Source organism: Urocampus carinirostris, chromosome 5, assembly GCF_059441175.1.
Source record: "Urocampus carinirostris isolate Australia breed hairy pipefish chromosome 5, RoL_Ucar_1.0, whole genome shotgun sequence".
Classification (NCBI taxonomy): domain Eukaryota; kingdom Metazoa; phylum Chordata; class Actinopteri; order Syngnathiformes; family Syngnathidae; genus Urocampus; species Urocampus carinirostris.
The window spans coordinates 29,081,424-29,099,328 of NC_142353.1; the positions used below are offsets into that span (position 1 = coordinate 29,081,424).

Consider the following 17,905-nt stretch of genomic DNA (forward strand, 5'->3'; position numbering starts at 1 on the left):
GAAGCAGCGACCTCTTTCTCCCCCTCAAATCTCCCCCAACAATTTCTCCGTGTCCCTTTGCCTCGGGCCAGCAGCTAGCTAACGTGCTGGGCAGAGGGAGTGCTTCCCTACCTCATTGCCTTGGATGATGTGATGGATGTGCCTCAGGTAGTGGCTGCCTCCCGCTTGGTGGCAGACCTCCAGCAGCATCAGGCCCATTTTCTGCTCGGTCGCGTTGGCTGAAACCTTTTCACTATCCTCACCTCTCTCCTGGACACTGCCACGTGGAAACAGACATGGCGTGGGAAAAGTCAAGCATGCGGGAAAACAAAAAATCATTGAAAATAAAGAAAGAAACCATTATCAGGTGGACGCTGCTGCGAGTCCTTGGAGAGAAAATCAACTTAATTGTTTTGTTAACAAACAGAACATTTTATATAAAATTCAATGGTGTATAAACAAAGTGACATTTGCTCTGGACTTGCTTATTTAGTACCTAAAGGCCCATCTCAGCTATCTGCGTCCAGTGGGCAGGGGACACCCCGAATTGGTTGCCAGCCAGTCACAGAGACAACAACTCACCCACTCGTTCACACCTAGGGACAATTTGGACCGGCCATTAACCTGACATGCATGTCTTTGGTATGTGGGAGGAAACCACGCAAAAACAGGAAGAACATGCAAACTCTGCACAGGAAGGCTGGTAGCTGAATTTGATCCCATGACCTCAGAGCTACTCAGTTGCCTTGCCGCCACCTTTGTCCCATATCAATATAAATATCCCACTAAAAATAGTCTCCCTCCCCCAGTTACCTAAGAGAGTGTAAGGCTCATTTTGACTGTCATGTTTGACCGAAATAATGGTTTCAAAACAAGGTGCAAGCAAAGTCATTTTTTAAAAATGTCACAAAATATTGAAAACGAGGAAACCAAGGTATTAACCTCGAGTGCTTTGCTTACGAGATGATCGTCTCCACATGTAAAAATACCGTAAATAATAGCGCATGTTCATTTTATCTCCGAGCTATATGTACTCATGTAAAAAGCTATATATGCCATAGTTTCTGGAGCCCTGCCCTATGAGTTGCTAACTAATACAAAATCTTGCAATCAAAAAGGAAGAAACAACAAAAATGATTTGCATTGTTTTCATAACTTTTTGACAAAAACCACTGCAGGAATTTTGACACAGGATGTCGACGCCGTAAAACTGATTTGTGGGCGTCTTCGGCATGTCCTGCCCGTGCGTGTCTGTGTGCATCCGTTTGTGTGTGTGCATTTGTGTCTGTGTGTAATAGTGTGTCAAGGTCCTCACGCATGTACAGTCCTCGGGCCCTGACAAATGCCCCCATCATTTTCCTAGCCTTCTCATCCAGATGGATGTCCCGCTACCGTCCATCAAACCTTCTCCTTCGCATCCACTTCCTGTCATTGTTCTCTCTCTGGCTTTGTAATTATAAGGAGGCAGGAATAGTGCAGGCTGTCAGCCAGTCATTGGCTACTTGACATTGAGGGTGGCAAAGCGAGCGGGGGTCCATCCCCGTCCACGGGGCCCCCCTATCGCCCCCCCCCTTTCGTTCTTTCGCCCGGCAACGCATCCGTGTCAGCACCTGCGCCGTGTATCCTTTCCTGTCCATCACTGTGCAGGTGAAGCAGATGATTGGATTCAGTCGGCGGGGGTGATTAATGAGGGCCCCTCTAGATTGGGGACAGCCTATCAATCATGTCATTAGGGCCAATGTGCCCTGAAAGAGGCAGACCTCCGCCAAGGAATAACTGCATTCATCTTCATCTGCGTATGCATCCCGTCAGCTCAGCCAGGGTCACCATGATGGAGAACAATAATCTTCTCTTCTACAAATTACTTTGCAAAAGACGAGGTGGGTGTCTAAGGGGACAGCGGGGTCAAACTCGGGGGGCATATGTACAACGGCGTGTGTGACTCTCTAAAGAGGTGTCGGTGACGGAAGTTATTTTATATATTTATTTCAAGTACGATCCACCGCGCACGAGTTATCTTCTACTCGGACATTGTCGGGAGTGTTTACAAGCCGGGCGTCACTTCTCTGTGAAGGTTAGTTTAATGAATAGTAATGATCTTATTGAATGCCTCAGACAGGTGATCTATAATCCCCGACCCCACGCACACTTATCAACACAGGCTCAAAAAACTCTCACAGGTAGGTTTGTTTTATTTCGTTTTTAAACGCGACTGAGTCCTAGGAAAGTAAGGAATGATAGGTCAGGGTGTAGTCCAATTGTCAAGTTAAACTAACAAAGTAAAATAACAAAAAAAAATCACTTGTAAAATAAACACAATTATTTTATTGAGCAAATGCTGGAAATTCAGCACATTTAAAGAAGTATTTTCTACCCGCATTAGCAGTGTCTGAAACAACGCCTGCCCGAACGCCCGGGGCGTGCATCTTTTACGTCGGGCGTACAACTTACAAAAAGTCTCTGCCCGGCTGGCTGACAACTTTTTCAAGAAAAAAAAATTTTTTTTTTTTTTTTTCAAATAAACGTTTGCTTTATTTTGATTTCAAAATCTTCGTTCGGTTTGGAAATTTTACAATTACAGTTCGTTTGGCAATTTGTCTACTCTGCAGCCATTCAAAAGTCTGCATCGAATAACTTAGTGCTTCCAGACTTTCACGCGCATTATAATGTCGCGCATTTACATATCATTTTCCAAAGTAGACACACAGAGAACACAAAAAAAATCAATAAGTGGTAAGGAATCAAGCTAAAACTTGAGCCCCAGAAGGAAGATTCAAAAGAAGCTAACAAAATGTATGACGCTACAAAACGTAAACGCACATTAAAAGCATCGTGGAAAGAGGAGTTCACGTGGCTTGTAGCAGACGACGCAACGCAAACATTCCATGAATGAAGATGAGTAAATACTGATACATACTGATGGCAGATGGAAAAAAGCGATGTCATATCCATGCAATGAATATTATAAGTAGATTTATAATAAATGTAATTTTAAAGTGTTGCTCTGTTATATATTCAGATTATCAATCCTAAATACTTTGCAACAATGTTTTTTGATTTTTTTTTTGCGATTAGTCATCCTATGTGTTTCAAAGTTGTGAAAAATGGGGCAGGCAATTTTATGGCGGGGCAGGCAACTTTTCAGAGTCGTCTTCCCTGGTTTCCAGTAACTTTTTGTTATAAGTTTCAGACAATGGCATTAGAAAATACTTCAATTCGAGATAAGAACTTTGCTTCATTTGAGTATAGATTTTCTTATTTTACTAAAATCATAGGATAAAATAGGATAAGTGGTACGGCTAATGAGATAAGATGAGATAGGATAAAATAGCTCAAAATAATAAAATGCATAATTAAATTGGGCAAAGTCTTCTGCTAATGGGGTAAGAGTTTATTTTTTTGAAATATTTTTTTAAATGCTTCCTTATTTTATAAATAAGAAAAAAGATTAACACTGTCCTAGCTGAGATTAATAATGATTTTTTTTTTCTCAAAAGCACCGCCCAAAATCCCAGTGATCTTAAATAACCCACCGAATTCCCTGAATGTCAAACGTGTCAATCGTCCCCCCCCCTTCTACTGACTACCACGCCTCAGCTACAATTTCACTTCTAATACATCAGCCTTATAAGGTCTCCTGAAAAAATAATTCCTCCAAGCAAATTATCTGAATAAAATGCCACCCGGCGTGAATATTCAACATTTCCGAGGTGGGTGATGGATGGCGCCGTCTGGCATGCATGAAAGCGCTCGCATTAAAGAACACGAGCGCCGTTTTGACATTGACCTCCGCTTAGATCCCCCCGGTTGACCCCTCACCTGTTTATGCAGAGTTTGCGGGCCTTTTGCAGTTGCATGCTCATCCACTTGGGTCTCTTTTCCTCCAGGGTCTGCAGAACCTTGTGCACGATGGGCTTGGGTACACCCTGACAGATGTGATAAAAAAACAAAATAAATAAAGTAGGTCCTTGAGACGCAGCGTCCCCACCTTATAATGTTTCAGTTCAAAACTATCTGGATATTTTCATTTAGAGGATGAGTATTATTTTTAATAGGTATTTACTTTTATTTTCATCACTTATTTTATTTCCGTATTTTCCAGACGAAGGGTCACAGTTCATATAGTTTGGCCAGGGGTGTGACCTTCCTAATTGTGATTTTTTTGGACTGATGCGACTTATGATCCAGAACACCTTATAGAGATAAGAGAACTTTGCTTCATTTAAGTATAGATTTTTTTATTTTACCAAAAACATAAGATAAAATAGCTTAAAATAATAAAATGTATATTTGAACTAGGCAGAGTTCTGCCAATGGGGTAAGTTTATTTTTTTTTGCAGTTTAAAAAAAAATGCTTCCCTGCTATATAAAAACCCAGAAAATAGTCCAGAAAATACAGTATTTAATTTGTATTGTATTTTGGTATATTAAAGCAAGAATCAATTTCAGTAGATGCTGCTGGTTACTGCAAAAATAGTAAAGTAAAATATAATAATTTTTAGCATTATTCTAATTTTATTTTTTGATATTTTTTTTGTAATATTATTGTCATCATGTCTTCTATTATTACTTTTTAAAGCAAGAATCAATTTCAGTGAATTACTAAATATAGAGGAAGAATTTTCTTTTTTATTATTATTATCATCATTATTTAGAAAAGTTATAATTGTTTTTTAAATTATTGATATTATTCATTCAATTATTTTTTATTTCATTTCAGCATTTTGAAAGCAAAAAGCAAAAAAAAATAGAGGATGAATATATTTTTTATTAACGTTATCAGCAGGTTCCTTGTATTTTGCTGTTTAAATGTTACTGTTAATATTTATTTTATTGTATATAATAGTTTAGTTTATAAAGCAGAAATCAATTTCTGCAAATGCTTTAGGCTACTGAAAAAAGGGAGGATGAATTTTTTTTACTGTTAGCAATATTTTTATTCTATTTTATTATTATTTCTAATTCTTGTTGTTATTGTAATCCTGTATTTTAAAGTGGGAAATGAATTAAGTATGTGCCGTTAAGAATGTGTTTAGAAAATGCATTTTTTTTATATCTATGATATTTTATATATTATTATTTTGTTTTATTCTTATATTATTTTTAGTTGTTTTAATTCATTCATTAAAGCAACGATCAATTTGAGTATGTGCTGCTGGCTACTAATTTTTCTATGATGAATATTTCTTAATATTATTAACATTATAATTATTTGAATTTTGAATCATTCTAATTTATTATTGTTATTATATATTACATTATATTATACTTGTTCTTTTTTTAAAAGAACTATCAAGTTCAGTTTATGCTGTGGGCAACTGGAAAAACAACTGATAGGGCCACAAATGGACAGTGGGCTTCAGTTTTGACAAAACGGTCATAATACATACACAGAGACTATTGCTTTTTCTCAAGAAGTCCAAAACAACATTAACTACCTGACTCGCAGTTTACCAAATATGAAAATTGACTTTTAGACGTCCCCTGCCGTCGTTGGCTCTAAACTTGTTGATATATTTAATGTTGACAACCGTTAGTGACACTGAATGATTTAAAACGTAAATTATTTTAAAAAATGTTCACTGTTCACTTAGTTTCACTAAGACTGATAATCTGTTATTGACTCGGTTACCTTCTGTTGAACTCCCACTGAAGCCTGCAGACACTCTGCCAACAAGGCCAGCCGGTCCTTGGCCTGACCGTTCAGGGTCAACTTGCTGATTTCTTGTAAGGAGGAAGTGTCTCCAAGATGGCGGACCAGACAGTTGAAAAGGGCCCACGGCAAAAGGCCGATGGGGCGCAGTTGGCGAGCGTGGTGAGAGAGGTGTTTCTCCGCCACTTGAAAAAGGTAGCGGATGGCGAGGGGCAAGGAAGCCACGGCCTGCGGGAGGTTACTGAAGATAAAGGACGTGGCTTGGATGGCCAGGGATGTCACGGCTGTGGGAAGGATTCCAAGATTATGTTTATTTTTATATATGTGTATAAATATATAGATGTATATATTAGCATGTAATGACCAAAAGTTTGTTTTAGGTCTCCACCAAAAGAAAACATTTCTACGAAGTTCGTACAAACCTCCGTTTGCACCATTTCTGTAGCCATTCAACAAACTTTGGCTATTATTTATATGCTAACATAACACACATACTTTGTGTGTGAAATTCATTCCATTCGTCCCCAAACCCGAATAGCTGAAACTAAGCCAGGGGTCTCCAACGTGGGGCACGCAGGCATCAGGGTTCCCCCCTAAGGACAGATGAGGGGCCCTCGGAGCTGTTCTGAATAGATGCCACCAGTGATGGGTCATTGAGATTTTCTCGTAAAAAGGTTTTTAGTGGTTGAGTTAATTCAACCCTACTTCCCATAATTAACCTGGTAATAAGAGAGTAATAACATGATGAGTTGTTATTTTTAGAAATACATATCAAACTGGGTGCCCTGAGCTCTAATTTCGTAACAAACGTAGTTCTCAGCTTGAAAAGGGTTAGAGACCCCTGCACTACGCTATGTGAGGCAATCGTTAGATTTGCTATTATTAGTTTTTACCTTGGTTAATATAAAAGTGTGACTTGTATGTTTATGTATTTCAGTTTTGTTGTTTCGCCCGAATGTTTTCGTACGAAAACGAACAAAAGTGCATTTTCGGTTTGGCTGAAAGAAAATACTCTAAAGTTCTTATGTCTCTCTGTTCCCATGATTTTTGTAGCTGCTAACCGGACTTTGGCTAATGTGTACATGCTTTAACTAAAGAGGTAGTTATTGTTAATAGCTACTACAGTTGAGCGGTTTTATTTGTAAACATGTTATTTGTTCCTGACAGTCATTCCATCGTCTCCGAGGTCGCAGCTAAGCTATGAGAAGCAAGAGTTTGATTTAATGATCCATATATATAAATAAAATATTTTTTGGTGTTTTGACCATAAATAAACATAATCCTTTTTCATATTTTCCTTACTCTTTGAAGCAGCATCTCCCTTCCCCAATTCCTGTCCTCGAGTTTGGGCAGGTTGGTAGTTCCAAGTTTTGGGCACCTTCGCCAAGACACTTTGTGGAACTGAAAAGTCTGTGCTCGGCTCATCCTCGGCCTGCCAGTCTGTCACCATGGTGACCAGGTGCTCCAAAAGGGCGTCGGTAGACTTGGTGACGAGGACCCTGATACAATCGACCACGGCCGGCATGTTTGAAGTTGTTTCTGGAAAAAGGAGAAAATATTATAGTTTCAGGTATTTCAGAATTATTTTTAATTCAATAGCTGCTTTTGTACAGTATCCCTTTCTCTCTTTATTTAGCTCCTCTGTCCTTGTCAGTTGCCACCCTCCTCCCTTCCTTCCTTCATTCTTTCTTCCTTGCTTCCATTCTCCCTTTCTCTGGTCCATCCATCTTTCTTTCCTTTGTTTCTTTGGTTGTTCATTCCTTCTTTCCTCCTTCCTATTTTGATTTGTACCTTCCTTCCTGCCTTCTTCCTATTTTCCTCTTTCATTTGAGCATACAGTTATTCCTTCATAGTTGTTTTCCTCGTTTCATTTGTTGGTTCCATTTTTCCTTCCTTCCTTCCTTCCTTTCTTCCTTCCTTCCTTCCTTGCTTCCTTCCTTCCTTCCTTCCTTCCTACCTCTCTTCCATCCTTCCTACCTTTAAAAGTTTGTTCCTTTATTTCTTCTCTACTCCCTTTCTTTGTTTCTTCCATCTGTCTTCCCTCCTTTAATTGTTTCTTTCTTACTGCCTTCATTTCTTCCTTTTCTTTGTTCTTTGTTAACCATAACTCATCCCTCTCTTCCTTCCTTCCTCCATTCCTTAATTAATACCATACTTCCTTTCTTCCCTTTCTTTCTGTTTTCATACCTTTCTTTGATCCTTCCATCATTCTTTCCTTTATTTCTTTGGTTGTTCCTTTCTTCTTTTATTGTTTCTTTATTACTATCTTCTTTCGTCTTCCTTCTCTGTTCCTAAACTCATCCCTTTCTTTCTTCCTTTCTTCATTCCTTAATATTCCTTCCTTCTTCCGTCCCTTCTTTCCTTCCTTCCTTCCTTACTTATTGTGTCCATCCTTGCTCACTTTCTTTCTTCTGGAGTTTTCAAGTTCTCCCCATGCTTGCATGGGTTTCCTCTGGGCACTCCGGTTTCCTCCCACATTCCAAAAACATGAAAGTTAGGTTAATTGGCCGGTCCAAATTGTCCCTAGGTGTGAATTAGTGAGATAGTTGTCTGTCTCTGTGTGCCCTGCGACTGGCTGCCAACCAGTTCAGGGTGTCCCCTGCCCACTGCCCGAAGATAGCTGGGATGGGCTCTACCACTCCGCGACCCTACTAAAGATAAGCGGTTCATAAAATGGATGGATAGATAATTTAAGGGAATTCTTCTGGGTTTTTAAAAACACAGTGGCAGATCATTTTGACCCGAGGACGCCAGAAGGGTTAACATTGAATAATTTTCTACAATGCAGCCTTCAAATCCAAGTCAATCGACCCAGAACAAAGGCAGTCGACACAAATTTTATTCGTGGCTTCTAAACATTTGCATTCCATCGACTGTCAGTAATGTTATACCAAAGACCAGAAACCCCAAGATCCTTTTCCCCGCATACGATGCAACTGGAGTAGCAATAAGGTCGAATCCTTGCTGTGGATTCTGAAAATTTACCACCACTACAACTATAACGACAGCCTCCCTTGAAATTTAGCACCCTCTAAAACGCGACGTCCCTTTGAACTTCTTCAGCACTGGCATTACCGCGAGTATTGTGAGTCCATGGGGACAGTCCGCTCCCTTATCATGTCACAACTTTACTTTTGACATAAATGTCAAACATCGGGATTAGATTACTGATATATTCATCCTAAAATGTCTGTAATAAAGCAAGTAATAACCCCTCACATTCAGACGTTCTCAATCAATTTCAGTGCTCGGACGGCGAAAGTCCAGGCAGGTTGTCAAGGTGCATAAGGTAACTTCTTCCACGACGTTGCCCTTTCATATCCGCCTTATTTTGATGGCGGCCAAACTACCGCGTGAAGTTGTACGGCAGCCATAAATTTCTCAGAGCAGCAAAGGCTATGGGACGGATAAAGTAAGGCGGCGGTATTGGAAGCGTTGTGAAATCTTATTGGACGTGGGAGAAATGCACGACCTCAGACCCCAAGAAAAAGAGCAGAGAATAATGTCGCGCTTTGAACGAGGTGAAGTGAGACTTGAACCAATTTTTCAAAGTCACTTTGTTTTCGCACTTTGCTGCTATTGGATCGACTCGGGTATTGATCGGGAGTCGCTTGCTACAAAGGAGTGTGATGTAAGTGGAGGAGTCAAGAAAGTAGGGTTTTTCCATGACTCTCTTCCCCAAAACGTCTGGTTCGATGAATCATTATTGCACAGTGTTACTAAAACCTTTTTTTTTTACTTATTATTTAATAAAAACTACTCCCCTTATACATTCTGTCCATTTGTAAGATACTCGTGCTCATTGCCTTTCTTAATTAACAAATTGTCATTTTCTTTTTTATTTTCTTTTTATATTGTCATATATCACTATATGATTAACTTAACTTTTTGGTAAAAGGAAAAGCAAATTTGAAGTTTTGTTTAAAAAAATCAATTTTTTCCCTATCTTTTTTTATCACATTTTATAATAATTATAAACCCTCTTAGATAAAATGAAAACACTTAATACTTTAAGTGCGTAAGAGCTTAATGTTTTTTTTTTAAAGTGTATATATAATTTTTCCAATATTTTTATTTGCATATTTTACACTTATTATAAGTACCATTGCTATTGATTTGTTATCTTTTTAACAAATGTTTTGCCATTTTTGTAAAAATAATTGTATTTTAATTTTTTAGATCATTAAATCTTTGGTAAATGAAAATCTAATTTAGTATTTATCTTTAATATATATTTTCTTACCAATATTTGTACTTTAATACTTTATACTTATTTCAAGTATTTTTTTTCTTTTGAATATTGTTTGTTTTAATATTTTATGATATTTATAATCTTAGATTTATGGTATAATGAAAAGTTGATTTTAAGCATGATTTCTCTTTATCGAAATAAAAGGGAATAAAAACTAATGTATACTTGTGTATGTATATATATATATATATATATATATATATAGAGAGAGAGAGAGAGAGAGAGAGAGAGAGAGAGAGAGAGAGAGAGAGAGAGAGAGAGAGAGAGAGAGAGAGAGAGAGAGAGAGAGAGAGAGAGAGAGAGAGAGAGAGAGAGAGAGAGAGAGAGAGAGAGAGAGAGAGAGAGAAGAGAGAGAGAGAGAGAGAGAGAGAGAGAGAGAGAGAGAGAGAGAGAGAGAGAGAGAGAGAGAGAGAATTGGAGGGAATGGGAAAAAGAGAAAAAAAGAGATAAGTCAGAAGGAGGGAGAAAGACTTTGGAAAAAAGAATAATACAGACAATGAGAATAAGGTAGAGAATGAGAAAGACAGAGAGAATAAGAGAGGAAGTGACAGATAGAGAAAAAAGGGTAAAGTCAAGTCATGTTTTCTGTATAGCTCTTAATCACAAGAAGTCTCAACGGTTTTACGGATTACAGACTAGTATCACACCATCCCCTGATCTAAAATCTACATGAGGGCACGGAAAAACTCGAGAGTATATTATATTTTACACTTATTTATGTATTATTTTGGTTTATTTGTTATAGGTTTAAAAATGTGTTTTAACTTGGGGTCTTCTGTAACTGGTTTCTGCATAACAATATTCAGTAATTTCCTCTCCTTCCAAGCACACTTTAAAAAAAAATCACAAAATATTCTACAAGTGTTTGCCATTTGAAACGATAAGCTCTTTCTTACACGCTATATAGTAAATCTCAGCTTTGAGGAGAGCACGCAACTACAGAATGACATATGGAAGCATTTGCACAGGCGATAATAAAGAAAGGACCTTATGGAGGAAAGTTATTCTTTTTTTTTCAATAGGTGCATGCTGCTTTACCTGCTAAAGTGTAAAAATGTTCCCAGACGTGCGCCATCTCTAGGTAGGGTTGAAGGACTTGCGTTAAGGCTTTCGGGATGTTGTTCAAGTGGGAGAAAACGTTGAAAATTGCGACCATAAAGGCGTCTCCCGCTTCGCGTTCATTCACGGGTATTTCCAGGTGGATTCCCTGGCAAAAATCTGCGGGGAAGAGATGACACTGAATCAACAAAATTCAGGAACACAAGAATGCATCAATATTAATGCAGTGAATCGTTAATTGGAATAAGATAAAACAAAAACCGCCATTGATAACAACATAGTCTACAATTATCACGGTTTAGGCATGACACTGTAGGATAAACATGACAACTCTGAAAAGTTGCCTGCCTCATTTTTCACAATTTGAAACACAATAAGACAACTAATTGAAAAAAAGCAATTATTGCAAAGTATTAAGGATTGATAATCAAAATATATAACAGAACAACACTTTAAAATTAAGTTTATTATAAATCTACTTATAACATTCATTCCATGTATATGACATCGCTGTTTTCCATCTGCCATCAGTATATACCTGTATTTACTCATCTTCATCCATGCAATGTTTGCGTTGCGACGTCTGCTACAAGCCACATGAACTCTTTTCACGATGCTTTTGATGTATGTTTATGTTTTGTCGTGACATCAATTTTCTGAGCTTCTTTTAAATATTTCTTCTGAGGCTGAGGTTTTGGCTTGATTCCTAACAACTTATCCATTTTTCTCGTGTTATTTTTGCATCTACTTTGGAAAATGATATGCACGACCTTATGAGGCTCCAGAAAGTCCGGAAGCAGGAAGTTATTCGATGCAGGCTTCTGTCGAGTATGCAAAGTTGTATGCCCGACATAAAAGATATACGCCCTGGGCGTCCAGGCAGACGTTATTTCAGACACTGATATTAGAATAAATAGGCAATAAGGCGACTATATTCTCCAGACTGGGTAGAGAGCAGCTGATGATTTCTTAGCCTGTTTTCAGGACTAAGCTTGCTGCGGTTTCATTTTTAAAATACATTTACAGGAACTTCAATTGGTAAAAAGACTACTTCAGAGAAGAATATGATTTATATCATTGTAGTATCTAAAACAGCATTTTGGGGTTAGCTTGAATGTGAACTTCATTTTTTCTATAGATTTTTTTTAGCCTCTCTTTTAATAAATGCGGTAATTTCAAGCAAATAATGGACTTTTTTATTTTAATATATTTTAGACTTTTTTTATAATTATCATGATATACCTAATGGTGATTTTCTTTCAAATAATTTCCCCCTAATTTAATATTTTATTTTTAGCATATCATTTCCCACATGTTTGTCATTTCCAGTGATATTTAAGTTGTACTTTTTTCTGATTTTATTTTATTTTTAACTGTAGAAGAATAATAAAACGTGCACTGGAAAAATGTATGTGTCATCTACCATTCTAAAAACATTATAAATAATTAATTATAAAAAAAAGAAAAGAAAAAAAGATTAATCTTTTTTTTTCAATTTGAAATGTCATTAAACATCATTTTTATTCATTATCAAATATTTAAAACATGTTTTATTTTATTATTTTCTCACACATTTTTCACAAAAAAAGGATGTTTAAATGGTGGATAAAACATTATTTTTTGTTTTCAGGATCATTGAGACCTTGTAAAAAACAATGAATAAAAAGATTTATTTTTTTTTTCATTAAAAAAAAAGAAAATGATAAAAGAAAACATCATTGTTGTAAAAATGGATGACATATCCGAGAAAAAAAAACCCTGAAGAATGTCAAGGCTTACCCTGACACGTGTTAACACAACCGATGAACAAAAGGCATTAGAAAAGGAAGAAAAATTCACATGTGTTCAAAAAAAATGAGAGAGGAGTTGATCTCAAAGCTCCCCATGTGTGGATGTACAGCACATGAGGAGGGGAAGAGAAATTGAAGAGGTTTTGACAGGATGTCCTTGTGGGGGTGGCTGTCTTAGCCCTGACAAAAAAGGGGGATGTGAAACACCTATAGGTTCCTATACATGCTCCAAGAATTGTGTACCAGGCAAACTTGACGGTCACGATTTGAGGGTGAATTGCGGCAGAGGTGGCAGACATCCAGCGGTCCGTCAGATATGACAACTATTTGAAAAGTGACTTCCTGTCGAGGTTCTTGTGAGATTTTGTGAAATTCATGTGAAAACGTTAAGTGATGTAAATAGTCAGGAACTGGAGAACTGTATTTTAACCGACCCTTGATTCAAAATACAGTGCCGTAAAAATGTTCTTGCCTACTTCCTGATTTCTGTGTTAATTGCATATTTATCACTCACCAGTTTCAGATTATCTGTCAAGAAACGGAACAGGATCAGGACCCAAATGCATGAGGTTTCTCATACAAGCCTTTTATTTCACGGGAAATGGGGAGTCATGCACGTTGGGCAGCAGTCTGGCGTGGAATGATAGGAAGCCAGAGGCTGACGAGATCGATACCAATTGCCCGAACAGATATCGGAGAGATGGGGTCGATACCAGACAGGACGGGACAGACAAGATTGATATCAAAACAGGATATCAAAATTAAACAGGACAAACAAGATGGGAACGAAACTGTAAATCGATATTAAACAGGACAAAATAAACGGGAAACATACCGGACAGGAAATACCAACAGGAAACTGGACCGAGTCAAAACCCACGTCTTGCGGGGCAGAGGTTCGTTGACGGACTAACAAAGGAGTGAGAGCACTGAGCTTGAATAGACGGAAAGCCAATCTGTCAACGAGCCGCAGCTGGCGCCACACGGGCGGGGCCAATTGGGTGCCATGGTAACCGTGACATTATCAGACCCATTTCAACAGAGACAATCAAAGTGAATACAAAATTCAGTCTAGAAATGTTGATTTTATTAATTAAGGTTCACAAATGGCCTGTTTGGCCACATTTAGCAGCGATTGGTAAGTCCTTCAAATTGTTGTGGAGGAATTTTGGGCCTCTCCTCTTAGCAAAATTGTTGCAAATCAGCCGTATTGGAGGGTTTCCTAGCATGAACTGCCAAATTAAGGTCACTCCACAGCATCTCAATTCTATTTAAATCCAGACTTTGACTTGGCCACTCTACAGCCTTCATATTTGTTTTGAGCTATTAAGAGCTGGCCTTGTTGGTCCATCCATCTATCCATTATCCGCACCGCTTATCCTCAGTAGGGCCACTGGATTGCCGGAGCCCATCTTAGTTATATTTGGGCAGTGGGCAGGGGACACCCTGAACTGGTTCCCAGCCAGTCACAGGGCAGGCCTTGCTAGTGTGTTTCTGAAAGTTTTCCTGATGCATGATCCAAGAGCGCTTTAGTTTGAGGTCACGAACTGATGGCCGGACGTTCTCCTCCAGGATCTTCTGGTAAACGCCAGAATTAATTATTCAGTCAACTACAGCAAGTTGTCCTAGTCCTGCATTATAAGAATTTGAATAGTCTTTATTGTCATTGATATCAACATTGTGAAACTTTGTATGCAACAAAACTAGACATGGAACTCCAGGGTAAAACATGTAACAGGATGAACAGGTAAAAAAAAAACAAAAAAGCGAAATAAACTCAAAATTATAAAGCTTGTCAAGAAAATTGTCAATTGGCAAGATATGTTTTTACAGTTTCGTGCGTTCGTTCAGGATAGTGATGGGCCTGGAGAAGAAGCTGTCCCTGAACTTGTTTGTGCTAGTTTTGAGGTGCACTGGGTTGTATAGCGCACCAACCAAAAATAGTCTTTTGTCATATATTTTTTCAAGTCAAGTCAAGTCATATTTATTTGTATAGCCCTTATCACAAAATGTCTCAAAGGACTGCACATGGACAATTACACAATTCCCTGATCGTAAACCAACTTGCGGGCAAGGAAACATTCAAAACCTTAGCACAAGGAAAATAAGAAACCTTGAAAAGGGGAATCTCAAGTGGTAATCCCCCTTCCAGGATGACCAGGGTGCAATAGATTTAGCATTGGGTAACAGTACATAAAAAACCTAGTGATCATCAATGGAAGAAAACATAGGTAATATGTTGAAATGTGTCCAGAAAGTCCATGATGGCAACAAAACCTTGAGACTATAAAATTGTTCAAAAAAGCACGAGGAGGGAAACAACTCCCTCTTGTCTCTGAAGATGAATTCAAGTTTACGTTTATTTATATACCGCGAATTCCATACTATAGAGTGCACCTGATTATAAGCCGCACCCACCACATTTCGGGAGGAAAACCGATTTTGTACATTCACAAGCCGCACCTGTATATTAAACGCATGCGCCCGCATTGAAAAAACGCATTTCAAACACGAAGTTAACCAATACTCGATTAAGTCCAAAAAACAACAGCCGGCAAATTAAACGGAAAATGATACCGGTAGTTAAAAATCCGGGTGCCCGTTGAAAGTAATCCAAGGAAAAAAGTGTATATTTCCAAAGGTAAGGGTGGGAAAAATATATATCCACTATTGTCGGCCGCGTCCACAAACACGTCTCACCTTTACTCCACTTTCCGTCAGCCCGCGTTTGCCCTGCCCATTCTTTCTCATTTGCTCGTACAAAACATATCAGAATAAGTTTCTAAAATAAATACATTACAAAAATATACAGTTGCAAATACATATTATACATGGTTACACATATTTACAAAGAAAGACGGTACACCGAGAGAGTTTTCAAAGCTTTAATAATAATTTTATAACTTTCAGCCCAAACCGTGCCTGTGAAGGGTAGCAAAACGCTACTAGCAACACGCTCTCAACACAGTAAACAACTCTGTTAAAAAAACCTACCATACTTGAAATAAGCACGGTAAACCGTCCTTATCTTCCTCCTTATGACCGACGTCATCAAAGTCGTCTTCCTTCAGAATGGGAAAGAGATTTTGTCATATAGGCGTCGACCCACGCTCCCTTATTAAAAAACACGCTTGCATCGCGCTCGCAAAGTAAAGGTTCCTTCTATATCGAACTGCTCGATCGCGCTTGACTTGAAAGTTGCGTCATGTGCCTTTTTTGTTGCAAATCGCATGATGAGGTTATGTCTACGCGTATTTAATTTGTGCAGAAGCTAAGAATTTGCAGTCTTATTACCTTTTGTACTCGAGCGCCGCTGGCGGCCGTTAGAAAAATTACATAGATTGGCCGCATCACTGCATAAGCCGCAGGGTTGAAAGTTTGGGAAAAAAGTAGCGGCTTATAGTCCGGAATTTACGGTCTATATATATATATATATATATATATATATATATATATATACAGGACTGTCTCAGAATATTAGAATATTTTGATAAAGTTCTTTATTTTCTGTAATGCAATTAAAAAAACAAAAATGTCATACATTCTGGATTCATTACACATCAACTGAACTATTTCAAGCCTTTTATTATTTGAATATTGCTGATTTTGGCTTAAAGCTGAAAAAAACTCAAAAATCCTATCTCAAAATATTAGAATACTTCCTCAGACCAAGTAAAAAAATAATTTTATAACAGCAAAACTAAATCAAACATTTGAAAATGTCCATTGATGCACTCAGTACTTGGTTGGGAATCCTTTTGCACGGATTACTGCATCAATCCGGCGTGGCATGGAGGCAATCAGCCTGTGGCATTGCTGAGGTGTTATTGATGCCCAGGATGCTTCGATAGCGGCCTTCAGCTCATTTGCATTTGTAGGTCTGGTGTCTTTCATCTTCTTCTTAACTATACCCCACAAATTCTCGATGGGGTTCAGGTCAGGGGAATTAGCAGGCCAATCAAGGACAGTGATGCCATGGTCAGTGCACCAGTTACTGGTGGTTTTGGCACTGTGGGCAGGTGCCAGATCATGCTGGAAAATGAAATCCTCATCTCCATAGAGCTTTTCAGCAGATGGAAGCATGTAGTGCTCTAAAATCTCTTGGTACACAGTTGCATTTACTCTGGACTTGATGAAACACAGTGGACCAACACCAGCAGCTGACATGGCTCCCCAAACCATTGCTGACTGTGGGAACTTCACACTGGATTTCAAGCAACTTGGATTTTGCTCCTCTCCAGCCTTTCTCCAGACTCTGGCGCCTTGACTTCCAAATGAAATGCAAAACTTGCTTTCGTCTGAAAAGAGGACTTTGGACCACTCTGCAACTGTCCAGTGCTTCTTCTCCATAGCCCAAGTCAGACGCTTCTTCCGTTGTCTTGAGTTCAGAAGTGGCTTGACCATGGGAATACGGCTATTGTAGCCCATTTCCCGGACACGTCTGTGAACTGTGGCTTTTGATACCTGGACTCCAGCTTCAGCCCACTGTTTTTGAAGCTCCCCCAAATTCTGGAAGCGGCTCTTCGTCACAATTTTGTTACGGCTGCGGTCATCTCTCTTGGTTGTGCAGCGTTTCCGGCCACATTTTTCCCTTCCAACAGACTTTTTGTGGATATGCTTTGAAACTGCACTCTGTGAACAGCCTGCTCTTTGAGACATTTCTTTTTGTGTCTTACCCTCCTGATGGAGGGTATCAATGATGGTCCTCTGGACAGCAGTCAGATCAGCAGTCTTCCCCATACTTGTGATTTAGTTTACTGAACCAAGCTGAGTGTTTTTAAGGCTCAGGAAACCCTCGCAAGGTGTTTCGAGTTAATTAGATGATTCAGGTGATTAGTTGAATAGCCTACTTGTATACTTTTTCATGATATTCTAATATTTCGAGATAGGATTTTTGAGTTTTCTTAAGCTGTAAGCCAAATTCAGCAATATTGAAATAATAAAAGGCTTGAAATAGTTCAGTTGATGTGTAATGAATCCAGAATGTATGACATTTTTGTTTTTTTAATTGCATTACAGAAAATAAAGAACTTTATCACAATATTCAAATTTTCTGAGACAGTCCTGTATATATATATATATATATATATATATATATATATATATATATATATATATATATATATATATATATATATATATATATAGAGAGAGAGAGAGAGAGAGAGAGAG

The 17,905-nt window shown here is 38.3% G+C and overlaps 1 protein-coding gene across 1 annotated transcript in view; it reads right to left on the bottom strand.

Moving 5' to 3' along the window:
- Positions 1–17,905, bottom strand: part of kiaa0825 (KIAA0825 ortholog) — a 215,324-nt gene that overhangs the window by 116,577 nt on the left and 80,842 nt on the right. The window contains exons 16-20 of the mRNA XM_088336394.1: positions 10,923–11,102; positions 6,935–7,171; positions 5,612–5,916; positions 3,799–3,905; positions 112–256 (exon numbers count right to left, since the gene is read on the bottom strand). Coding sequence (XP_088192520.1) covers positions 112–256; positions 3,799–3,905; positions 5,612–5,916; positions 6,935–7,171; positions 10,923–11,102 — 974 coding nt within the window. The remainder of the gene's footprint in view (positions 1–111; positions 257–3,798; positions 3,906–5,611; positions 5,917–6,934; positions 7,172–10,922; positions 11,103–17,905) is intronic.